The 13,315-nt window shown below is 40.7% G+C and overlaps 1 protein-coding gene across 1 annotated transcript; it reads right to left on the bottom strand.

The window, feature by feature from the left end:
• Window positions 1-2,819: 2,819 nt before the first annotated feature.
• On the bottom strand, window positions 2,820-12,985 carry LOC133993254 (C-type lectin domain family 4 member E-like). Its single transcript, XM_062432150.1, has 5 exons — window positions 12,854-12,985; window positions 12,657-12,758; window positions 4,276-4,418; window positions 3,879-3,988; window positions 2,820-3,507 (listed from the first exon to the last, which is right to left on the bottom strand). Exons 1-5 carry the CDS (start codon window positions 12,921-12,923, stop codon window positions 3,345-3,347), a joined length of 588 nt encoding a protein of 195 aa, XP_062288134.1. The 5' UTR covers window positions 12,924-12,985; the 3' UTR covers window positions 2,820-3,344.
• Window positions 12,986-13,315: the final 330 nt, after the last annotated feature.

Here is a 13,315-nt window from a genome sequence, read left to right as displayed (position 1 = left end):
TCCCCAGCATAACATTCCTTGTTTTCCATCTGGGGCTCGGGACCATTCCTAGGCAGAGAGGGTGCAGGAGCCGGCGGTGCTGGGGGAGGAGCCGGGGCAGCTAGGTTGGTTAAGGCGGCTGTTAGCTGCTTGCATCTGGGTTGTCAATGCCAGCATCAGCTGATTATCTTACATCGGCTGTGATGGCGGCCATCATTGCTTTGTGCTGATGGAGGACGCCCTCAATCCTCTCGAAGCAGGCCTGTGGTGATGAGGTGTGTGACATGTCATCTTGACTGGAAACTCAAAATAATTAAAGTGGATTTTAATGGCCAGCATTGGGTGGATGTGATCTGTGGGGCGAGGCAGTGTGGGGGGGTCCATGAGCGTCAGTGCCTAGGGGCCCCTGGGGTCACTAATCCAGCCTTGCTGAAGCCAATGAGTCCAGCCAGCAGTAAAACACTCAGCAGCCCCAGAGGCAGAACAACAGCTCCATGAAATCTTGTCTTTGAGCTCCTTAGAACTGAATAGAGAAACAGTGAATACAGTTAATGAAAGAACAGCAATATGAACAGATTAGATCACTATTAGAACAGTAATTTAGATCTTTGTGCAACATTTCTACCTGTCTGTTTAGTTGAAGCTGTTGAGTTAACATTTGCATAAATTCCCTCCATTGCTCATGAGGATGCCAACTATTTTGTAAAGGATCAGCTCTGTAGCACAAGTTACAATGCATATACTGTATATGATAAAGATCTCTTCAGCTTCTTCCAACATATATGTGCTAAACATAGATGCAAAGTGTGTGTGTTCCTGTTACTTGACACAGGAACTTTAAGAAGCTCTATATTTGCTAACTGTGACACAAGAACAAGTACACAACACCAAAGCATCGTTCAATAAAATGTTACTATATGGGTCTCCTACTTTGTGATAGTTTTTAGAAAGAAATCAACATATGACATTTTATTGAGGAAGTAGATAAGTTTAGGCAGAGCCTTGATGTAATTGTGGTCAAGATAACTGAGATGACTTCTGCACACTTTCAACACTCCACTGATAAAAATCTACACAGTATTAGTACAGACATGGCCTAAAATTATTGGTGCCCTTGCATGTTAAAAATTATTTGGTTTGGGACACTTTGCTGCTTCAGGCACAGGGTACTTTGAATATGTGCAGGGCACAATGAAATCAGAAGCCTATCAAGACATTTTAGAGCAAAAATAGCCCAGTGTCAGACAACAGATGTCTTGGTCTCAGGTCATGGGTCTTCCTGTAAGATAATGACTACAAACATGCATCATAAAGCACTCAAGAGTTGATGAGAAGAAAATGTTGGACCATTCTGAAATGGCCTAAGTCCTGATCTGAATCCCTTTGAACATCTGTGGAAAGAGCTGAAACTTACAGTTAGGAGACGGCACTTATCAAACCTGAGAAAACTGGAGAAGTTTGCTCAAGAAGACTGGACCAAACTATCAGTGGAGAAGCGTAAACCTCATTATAAGGTATTGCCTCCAAAGGATGTGCTATAAAATATAAGATTAAGGGTTTCAATATTGTATTATTGTATTTAATAATATGTAAAGTTCAGTTACATTCAGTGTGAAATAAACTAGTGATCTTTCACTGAAAATATGGAATGAAATTCTGAAAATACTGAATGAAACATATTTACTCATACCAGATGGCAACACAATGACACCATCTTCAGTTTCAAGCCCACATCACAGATTATATTAATGGTGTTTGAACCACAACATAAAAGTGTAAATATATACACAATAGACTAAAGATAAAGTAGATTAAAGTCCAGCAGCATACAGTATAAGCATATCACCTTAAGAGTAGTACATAAGCACAGTGTTATGACATTTTACAGTTTTAAGTCCACATGCAGCTGTTCTATAGACACAAAAGAGGTAAAGAGGAAGTTTGTGGTGGAAAGTAGGTGCACAAACAGTCCTTTCTCTAACAGTCAATGTTGGCTCCTTTGAACCATGAAGACAATCCTTGCTCAACTCCTACAGTAGAAAGTAGTTCCAGTTGAGTAAATGAAAGAACAGCCATCTCACATGTCAATTAGTGTGTTCCAGTTGTACTCGGAAGTCAGAGTTTTCAACTGGAACGCTCCCTTATGCTGGATCTCTGGCTCGGAAAGTCGGATGTACCCCACCAGCCCCGACCTCAAAATCCAAGATGCCCCGTGTATCAACAGTCTGAACGTTGTAGAAACATCCTGTTTATTAGCAGTTTTGTCCTATGTGCGTTTCTTTAAATCAAACTAGGCTGTTTGTATGAACAAAATACAACAACATTTGTTTTTATTGACTGGTATTACTATCAGTGGCTAACAGGGCTACAACTGGTTTTCTAACTTTCTGACTGGAGGGACACAAATTTAAGCGTGATGTCATTCCCAGCTCCGACTTCCGAGGTAAATGGAATGCAGCAAAAGCCACATGTTTGCTGACCCACCCATCCACCTGATCTTTTCCTCATGGTTAGATTAGTTATCAACCAGTGCTGTTGTTTTTCTGAGTCTTGGATTTCATCCAGTAGATTTTCTAGATTGAGTTACAAGTTGTTCTGCTTTATAGTTAAGAATTTTCTTCACTTAGTGCCTGTTGAATACAACATGAGAGTGTGGTGAAAAGACAAATCATCTTTCACCAGGTTAACTTTTGAATGAATGTAATCCCCGTTTGTAGCTGACCTCTCACATCCCAGTACAACTGGGTTTTTCTGTATTAATGATGATAGAAGAAACATGATAAAACGTTGATTGTTTAGATATATTTTAATTGTTATCATGATTACATAAAAAGCCACAACCAGTATCAACTACCATCATTACAAATGACAAACATCTGACTCCAGTGCAATGCTTATATGCTGAAATTGCCTGACTTTATATTAACTCATCTGTTGAATAGTATTGGTTTGCATTTTTATCTTAAAATCATTTGATAACTTTCTCTCAACATCAAATGTTTCCTGAACGAATTATCAGGTAAAATTAAAAAACATTGATGGCCTCTGCTAAAGAGATCTGCAAGCTGCTATACGCACAGGAATATGTCACTTGATGATATAGTATGACAAAATTAAGCAAAATCTGTATTACTTTGTTTGATATGACAGATGCCACGTGAAGAGGTATCAAATGTGATTTTTGCAGCTTTCAACTATCATGAAATCTTTAGCTAAGATATTAATCAAGTAAAGGTTTATAAATTTGTTGCATTTTGTACTGTTATGATTTTGGTGGTGTCTGTGGGCTTCTCATTTAAATATAGAAATTGCTTTAAAAAGGCAGAACAGAATCATTGCTTACTTTGTAAAAGTATTTTTAAATATTACACATCAACATTTTTCTCACAGATCCAATGCAGAGAAGTACCACACGGCACATCATTCCAGTTTTCTACAGTTTTCTTGCCAGTCCTGATATGTGCACAGTCCTCTTCACCCCCCTGTGAATCTTCACCTCCATTATTAGGCTCATCTGTCTCCCAGTAGCTACAGGTTAGTGAACAAGAGAACCATGACACTGTTAATCTCTGACATGAACACAGTCCATCACTGAAACATAAGAAAACTGAATGTGCCTCATTCTAGTCATTATAGCTCTTCTTCATGTCTTATTCTCTACCTTGAAAACAATATTTCTTCACAAACATCACTGAGTCAGATTTCAATTAAAGTTAAAAGATTCAGTCAACTTTGGGGCTTTCCTCATAGACTAAAACCATTTCAACTTTTTTCAGAACAATCTATTTAGTTCCTGCCAGAAAAGCTTCTTTGTGCACTATTTTTGTCACTATTTTTGTCATGGCTTTAGAGCCAGGTCATGACATCGTTGTCAATAAACAACAAAACTGAAACCAAACCTTAAAGTCAGCGGTCTTCCCTCAATCCATTTCCAGGTTCCCTCTGTCTCTCTGTCAGTCAAACCAATCCATATCTCTGTTTCTACCTTGGTGATGGTAGAGGAGAACTTCTATTTTCACAAAAGAAGGCATACTATTTATATTGTTGTTTGAACAACACTATATAAGCAGTTTACATATGATTACTCTGAACATATTTGATAAGAATCAATTTAACTGTTTTATTATTTCAATAACAACAACAATTATACTAATAATCATCATATTTTTTTTCTAATGGTTTTTGTAATGGTGACAACAGTTATCCATGAACATAAATACATGAAAGAATTAATTAATTAAAATGTATTTTTCAAGTAACAGGAAGATTGCAAACATACTAACAAACACTGTGTACCTGTTCTTTAGGGCTGTTTATAACAACCAGATGTGCTCCTCTCTCTCTGCAGTCCTGTCTGCCTGTTGACCAAGAACGACGCTCACTGGAGAGGAGATAACAGGAACAGCCGAACATCTTCCATCCTGCAGGACAAGTTTGATCTGTAACACACAACATTAGAAATCAGACATGAAACAATTCTGTCTAATTCCACAGTATGGAAGTTAAAACATGCTTATTAAACACAGAATTGGTTTACCATATTTTAGAGGATGACTCCTACTTTGAATTACATAATATGTGACCATGGGTTGACTTGTTGATATTCTACCAACTAAGGAGCATTTCTGAATCTTTAATATTATTTTAGTCATGTTTGCCTTTAATTTTTTCAGCAGTTCTGCATAAAATGTTGTAATTATCACACCTTTCAAATTATTTTGATGGCATCAGTTTTTGTTTGATAAATGATTTTAGATTAGATTATTTTGAATGTGTAAAATAAGAAAAAACTAAACAAAAACAAAAACAACATATAAAAAAAAGAAAGCACAATGGTCTCACTGAAAACTGTGAACTTGAACCTAACAGAAAACAGAAAACATGATGCGATGCACTTTCAACCACATCCGAAAGGGAGTGGGAAGAAGTCAAAACTTATTGAATCCCATCCCTACTTCCTAAATCAATGCTTGCTAGCTCCTAATTTAATTACTAATTCATAACATCATACAATATCTTACTAATATATATTATATGTAATATCAATATATACATCTATATTTACTCTTATCTCAGCAACGTCCCAGCAGCGGCTCTCCGCGCCGCAGCGCTATCAATCCGCAGCATTTCTATTTTTCACGGACACGTTTCGAACGCGCGACAAGCTCAACAGAGCAGATTGCACCAGACAGGAAGTCAGACACAGAATCGGCATAATAAAACTTCCGTCCCCTTTCAAAATAAAACACAATGCGCAGATCACAACCTCACATCCACAATACGTCATAACCGGTGGCCCCAGGTCAGCAGTCAATCGATCAAAGGGTCTCGTTTCACGTCCGAGAAGCAAAGAAACCAGTTGTTTCTTGTTGTTGACTTTATACACCCAGTTCGCGGGATCTCGCGGTGTCGCGATTATCGCGTGATCTCGCGGGAATACTGCTGGCTCGCAAGGCACCGCTGTAACGCTCCCGGTGTGAGTTGACGCTGGGCAGAGGACGGAGCTAAACTGTGGCGCAGCTGTAAGGTGCCGCTGACGGACCCGGTGGAAATCCAGGGTAAGTATAGTGTGTTTGTATGATCCTGAAAACCAGCGTTGTGAATTATTCGAATTGCTCTCTTCTGTAGAATAAATAATGGATGTAAAGTACTTTTGAAGTTATTACCCCAAACCTCTGCACAGTAACTTAAATAAGGAGAGACTAATGAACCGTAGAGAATGCGGAGTGATTTATTATCTAGGAACTGCTTTGCTTTATTTAATACTGCAATGCTTCTTGAAACTTTAGAATGTATATGTTTTATATGTGGTTTCCAGCTGAGTGTTTCGTCTATTATAACCCCAAGAAATGTATTTACGGCAACTCTTTCAATAAGAACCCCATCAATCTGTATCTTAGCTTGTGAATTCATTCTGCAATTGCCAAATATCATTATTTTAGTTTTGTTCAAGTTCAGTGATAACTTGTTTATGTCAAACCACATCTTTAGTTTGCATAATTCAGAAGACATCTCGTCCAATAACAGCTGAGAGTCATCACCAGTACAGAAGATATTTGTGTCATCTGCAACAAAATAAGCTTCAATATCTTAGATATATTGCTTATATCATTGATATACATAATGAAAAATTTGGGGCCCAGCACTGACCCCTGGGGGACGCCACAAGAAATGTCCAGACATTCGGAGCAACTGTCACCCAACTTCACAAACTGTTGCCTGTTACTTAAGTAACTCTCGACCCAATTAAGAACTACCCCCCTGATACCATAACGTTCCAGTTTTTTTATTAATATGTCATGATTTACTGTGTCAAATGCTTTCTTAAGATCAATGAATAACCCAACTGCATATTTTTTATGGTCTATAGAGTTTGTGATATCTTCAATTAAGTCTATTAATGCCAGTGATGTTGATCTGTTTGCCCGGAATCCATATTGGCTGTCAGTGAGGAGTTGGTTTTTTTCTATGAATTTTTCCAGCCGATTGTTGAAAAGTTTTTCAAGAATTTTAGAGAACTGTGGAAGTAAAGAAACGGGTCTGTAGTTTGTGAAGTGGTGTTTGCTGCCAGTTTTGTATAGTGGTATGACTTTTGCCGTTTTCATTTTATTAGGGAATGTGCCTGTTTGGAATGATAAGTTACAGATGTATGTTAATGGTTTAGAAATCCCCTCAATTACCTTTTTTATTATACTCATATCTATATCATTGCAATCCACAGACTCTTTGTTCTTGCAGTTCATGACAATATTAGTAATTTCCCTTTCATCTACTGCTTGGAGGAACATGGAGTAAAGATTTTTATGTATTAATTTATCTAGATCTAATTCAGCTGTCCCATTATCAGGGATTTTTTCTGCCAGATCAGGTCCAACATTTACAAAGAATTTATTAAAGCTATTTGCCACAATATCCATATTATATTCTTCTTGATCCTTCGCAATAAAATACTCTGTGAAATGAATTTGTTTAGATTCATTTTTTATAATATTGTTCAGTATGCTCCACATTCCTTTAATATTATTTTTATTATTGTCTCTCAGAACGCCTGCTACTGAGAGCAGGTGGGATCAGCCGGCCCTGCAGGGGGTGTTCCTGCGGTCCCTTAACGAATCCCTTAAGGATGAATTGGCGGTCCGGGATGAGACGACATCCCTCGCTGAACTCTTCTCCCTTGCCACCCGCTTGGATAATCGCATGCGGGAGAGGCGCCGCAAGCGAGGCAGCAGATCCCTCCCTCTCATTCCTGCGCCTGCTCTGACCGCTTGTTCCTCCAGCTCTCCATCCCCCTCAGTCCTCTTATGGAACCAGGTTTCTATTCCGGTGAAACCTTTGGTAGACTCCGGTGCCGACGAAAGCTTCATTGCATCTCATCTGGTGGACCAGAACGCCATCTGTCCTCCCGCTACCTGAACCCCGGAGAGTTAACGCATTGGATGGCAGGCAGTTAGCTCTCGTAACTCACCAAACAGTCCCTATCTCCCTTGTCACTTCTGGTAACCATCGGGAGCTAATTCAACTACTGGTCATCTATTCCCCTCACACTCCTCTCGTTCTTGGACTCCCATGGCTCAAGCTCCACAACCCTCACATCGACTGGGTCAAAGGTACTGTTACTAGCTGGAGTGTATCCTGCCATTCCTATTGTCTTCTGTCTGCTCTCTCTCCCCAAGGGGTTCCTGCGGTCTCTCCTCTTGCTCCTCCCGATCTCTCTGGGGTCCCAGAGGATTACCACGACCTAGCTGAGGTATTCAGTAAACAGCGGGCCATTTCCCAACCACCTCACCGTCCATATGACTGCGCCATAGACCTCCTGCCTGGGGCACCTCTTCCGTCTAGCCGTCTCTACAACCTTTCCCGGCCGGAGAGAGAGGCCATGGAGAGATACATCCAGGAGTCGCTGGCTGCCGGACTCATCGGGCCCTCGTCCTCTCCGGTGGGTGCAGGTTTTTTTTTTTGTCAATAAAAAGGACAAGACCTTGAGGCCCTGTATTGACTACAGAGGATTAAACACCATAACGGTAAAGAACAAATACCCCCTGCCATTGCTTGACTCAGCGTTTCACTCCCTGCACCAGGCTACGGTGTTCACTAAGCTTGACCTCCGGAATGCCTACCACCTGGTTCGCATCCGGGAGGGGGACGAATGGAAGACGGCATTCAACACTCCGTTGGGGCATTTTGAATACTCAGTGATGCTTTTTGGTTTGACTAACGCTCCAGCTGTGTTTCAGGCGCTGGTCAACGACGTGCTGCGGGACATGCTCGACAGGTTCATCTTTGTGTACCTGGATGATATCCTGGTTTTCTCCCGGGACCTGGAGGAGCACCGAAGCCACGTCAGGTTAGTTCTCCAGAGGGTCCTTGAGAACAGCCTTTTCGTGAAGGCTGAGAAGTGTGACTTCCACATCCAATCTGTGTCTTTTTTGGGTTTCATTATTGAGAGGGGACAGATCCGCTCTGATCCTGCCAAGGTCCAGGCAGTGGTGGAGTGGCTGGTCCCAGAAAACCGCAAGCAGCTCCAGCGGTTCCTGGGATCGCAAACTTCTATAGACGCTTCATTCGGGACTTCAGCAAGGTAGTAACCCCTCTCACCCAGCTCACATCAACCTCCCGCCAGCATTTTTCTGTTGGCCCTCCATCTCTCGTGACACACGCCAGTTTGTGGCTGCCTGAGCCGTCTGTGCCCGCAGTAAGGCTTCACACCAACCACCTGCTGGGTTGCTAAACCCGCTACCCGTTCCCCGACGACCGTGGTCCCACATCGCAGTGGATTTTGTTACAGGCCTCCCCCCTTCCGAAGGTAACACGGTTATTCTGACCATAGTAGACCGGTTCTCCAAGGCTGTGCATTTTGTTCCCCTGCCCAAACTCCCTTCAGCACTGGAGACCGCTGACCTGCTTGTCCTGCACGTCTTCTGCCTCCATGGTATTCCGGTGGACATTGTTTCCGATCGGGGTCCCCAGTTCTCTTCCCACGTGTGGAGGGCGTTTTGTAGGGCACTGGGGGCGTCTGCTAGCCTCTCTTCCGGGTACCATCCTCAGTCCAACGGCCAGACGGAGCGGGCGAACCAAGACCTGGAGGCTGCTTTGCGTTGCGTGTGTGCCCGTCATCCTGCCTCCTGGAGTCTTCAGCTGCCCTGGGTTGAATATGCCCACAACTCCCTCTCCTGTTCGGCAACTGGTATGTCTCCCTTTATAGTGATGCTGGGGTTCCAGCCGCCCCTGTTTCCTTTCCAGGAGGAGGAGGTTGCCGTGCCCTCGGTGCAGGGCCATCTGCGACGGGTGCGCGGAGTGTGGAGGGAGGCCCGGGCCGCATTGCTGAGGTCCGCTGCCAGGAACCAACGGTTGGCTGATCGTCGTCGGGTCCCAGCTCCGGTCTACGAACCGGGTCAGAGGGTGTGGCTGTCCACCAAGGACCTGCCCTTGCAGGTGGAGTCCTGGAAGCTGGCTCCACGTTTCATTGGTCCTTTCCCGGTGGAAAGAGTTATCAACCCCTCTGCTGTGCGTCTCAGGTTGCCGGGCTCTCTCAAGATCCACCCTACTTTCCATGTCTCCCTGCTCAAGCCGGTCTCCTCCTGTCCCCTGAACCCTCCGGCCGACCTGCTGGTACCCTGCCTCTGTCCCCTGGATCCCTCTCCTCGTGCACTGCCTTCCTCTCCTGGACATTCCCTCACCAACCTTCCCTGGAACCCTACCTCAGACCTAGCCACTGCTCCCTCACTACCCCCACTCTGCCTATTATTAAAACCCTTTTTTGTGTTACCTACAGTTCGTGTCTCTTGTCTCTGGTCTGCTCTGGGGTCCTGTTGTTTCTGGACGTGACAGTATGAAATACTTCCATTCAAAGGCTGAAGTTAAACTCAATTATATTTGTGCAACTGACATCATTAAAAAGACAACGTAGATCCTGTAACAGTTGTAGTGTCTTTTTAATAATACCACTTTTCTTTTCTCAGCAAATATTAATAATATATGTTAATATTGAACAAAACTTTATTTTTTGTGTGCGCACAGGGGTCAGTGTACATGAGTGTGTATCATTGTGTGAATGTGGTTTGTAGTGTATAAGTACAGAAAAGAAGCTGCATTATCATTCTGTGGATCACAATCTTATATGGAAGTGAAAGCCTTACAAATGCAGAAGGGAGGTTCCTTATAGCTATAACTGGTACTTGTTGCTAGGTGAAATAAAACAAGCTGATGAGTGAAAATGTTGCAGTGTTTCATGTTTCTTCCTGGTTCAGTCATCACTCACAGAGTCTGAGCCAAAAGATTTAGAACAGTGGTTCCCAAACAGAGTGCAGTGAGGCAAGTCTAGGTGTGGGGCAGGATTTTGTGATAATCATACATTATTATAATAATATAAACAAATATACCAAAAGTTATAAATAAATTTTTAATCCTAACCATATCTGTACTTTGTATGAACATTTTTTTAATACAAAGGCAAAATCTATTCCCTGCTAAAAAATGTGTTGTCTTTTTAAACCTCAGTTTTTCGCCATTTGTGCAGTTGCCAGATGGTCAGAATTATTAGGATGTGGCACATCAAAGACGCTGATTGACAGCCAGCGTGATGCTTTGATGTAATTTCACACAAGTTCGACACATCTGACCTAACACTTTAAATTTCACCTAAACAAACTAAACACAAATACATTACACCTCATATTGTTACATTTCATGCCAATAATTATAGACAAAATGACCAAATGATGTTGGTTAGCTTACTCAGATATTTCACTCTCACTGTAAACTGCATGACTAATACTCATTCTAAAACAGACACATTTTTCAGGTATAAAACAAAGTCAGACCTACATTGACAAAGGATTGGCGGTTAAGTTTATTTCAGCTTTTGGCTCATAAAACTGTTTCATGATGCTACAGTCACTTCCTGTTTATAGGACATATAATTATCTTAAACTATAAAGTAGATGTTAAAAAGATTTATTGAGGGTAAAAAGTGCCCCATAAATACAGTATATATATGTATTTAAGTCTGAATAAATTGAAAGGTTGAAATAAAGTTACTGGGACAAAGCAAACTGACAGTAAATATAGTTTACAGATCGTAGGATATAAGTCATTTGAGCATAACTTCTGATTCATAGGTTTGATACATGACACAGTGGTGAGTCCTGACCTGCATGTTAAGAAACAGCTGTTCAGTAAACACACAGACAATGACTTACTCTGCTTAGACAAACACTGCAGCCAGTGTAGCTCCTCAGTAGTTTCATTGAGGTTGGCATTCAGCAGGTCTCTCTCTTCAGTTAAACCACGGATCTCTTTACTGTCTGAAATATATCAAGAAACATGTTTCTTAAACACAAACTACATGAAGCAATCAATGATATGAAATATTTATTTCTTTTCTTCCTCCATTATAAAAGATGTTCATCAGTCAAGTCTAACTGTATGATTATGCAGTATACTGTATGAAATACTTCCATTCAAAGGCTGAAGTTAAACTCAATTAAATTTGTGCAACTGACATAATTAAAAAGACAATGTAGATCCTGTTACAGTTGTAGTGTCTTTATAATAATACCACTTTTCTTTTCTCAGCAAATATTAATAATATATGTTAATATTGAACAAAACTTTATTTTTTGTGTGCGCACAGGGGTCAGTGTGCATGAGTGTGTATCATTGTGTGAATGTGGTTTGTAGTGTATAAGTACAGAAAAGAAGCTGCATTATCATTCTGTGGATCACAATCTTATATGGAAGTGAAAGCCTTACAAATGCAGAAGGGAGGTTCCTTAAAGCTATAACTGGTACTTGTTGCTAGGTGAAATAAAACAAGCTGATGAGTGAAAATGTTGCAGTGTTTCATGTTTCTTCCTGGTTCAGTCATCACTCACAGAGTCTGAGCCAAAAGATTTAGAACAGTGGTTCCCAAACAGTGTGCAGTGAGGCAAGTCTAGGTGTGGGGTAGGATTTTGTGATAATCATACATTATTATAATAATATAAACAAATATACCAAAAGTTATGAATGGATTTTTAATTCACCATATCAGTACTTTTTATGCGCCCATTTCCAAATACAGAAGCAAAATCTACACCCCTCCAAAAGTGTCCTTCTAAACCCATATTTTCGCGATTCATGCAGTTGCCAGATGGTCAGAATAATTAGTATGTGACAAATCAAAGGATAGAAGGAGCTGATTGACAGCCAGCCTGATAACTTATTACGTTATAACATAAGACTCATAGTTGGTAAAAGCAAAGGCAGACTCTCCGTGATGTACTCCTAAAACATGTCTATGTTTTCTTCCATTATAAACAATGTTAATCAGTCAAGTCAAACTGTATGATTATGCAATCTATGAAATACCTTCAATCAAAAGTATGCAACTGACATCATTAGAAAGACAATTACTGTTGTAGTGTCTTTAGAATAATACCCCTAATCTTTATCAGCAAATATGTTAATATTGAACAAAACTTTATTTTTTGTGTGCTACTTTTCAAAACTGATTCAAATGTGATTTAAGGAAAACAACAAGACAGGGAAAAGGTTGGGAAAAAAGTCCAGATAGAGTACCAACACAAGCCAGGGTGTCTAATAAATGTTTGGTAAAATATGTTTATCTTTCAAAGTAGAATAATGCTCCTGAAAATAACAGGTTCACTCTGATGTTAACTTATGAAAATCAGACTCACAGTGGACACCGAGGCCGATGAGTCCAGCCAGCAGGAAAACACTCAGCAGCCCCAGACAGAGAACAACAGTTCCATGAAATCTCCTCTCTGAACTCCTCGGACCTGAACAAAGACCAGTGAACAGGATTAATAACAGATTAAAACATACTACTCACAACTCAATCTGTCAGCATCTCTGTCTGACTGAACATTCTTACCTGTCTGATTTGTTGAAGGTCTTGAGGCAACAGATTTATTTTTTTCGACATTGACATAGATTTCCTCCATTGTTCAAAAACAACTATTTCCTAGAGAGTTAGTTGTGCAGCACGGGCTACTGTACATGTACTGTCGAAGGCGACACTGTATTCTGGTGTCAACTTCTCAAGTTTTTCAATTTTGAGGAAGTCTAACTTTCAGAGATGATGATGATAAAGTATTTTGCATTTATTGATGTTTTTAAAAGAATAAATACAGAAGTGTAAAAGTCCTCATGTGACAGTTGCTTTAGTCTAATAACTTTCTAGAAACAGATATAGAATATTGTAGAGGTTATGAGTATAGATGTTGTCTTAAAATGATTTCTGGAATAGACTATATAATGTGATAATTCAGGAACATTAAGTATAGTATTCTAGTTAGGTTGATTGATGACTGATCACCAGTCATTAGGATTTATT

The sequence above is a fragment of the Scomber scombrus genome, chromosome 13 (genome assembly GCF_963691925.1).
Source record: "Scomber scombrus chromosome 13, fScoSco1.1, whole genome shotgun sequence".
Classification (NCBI taxonomy): Eukaryota; Metazoa; Chordata; class Actinopteri; order Scombriformes; family Scombridae; genus Scomber; species Scomber scombrus.
Note: the sequence above shows the minus strand (reverse complement) of the source record. Positions and strands in the feature narration are given on the sequence as shown.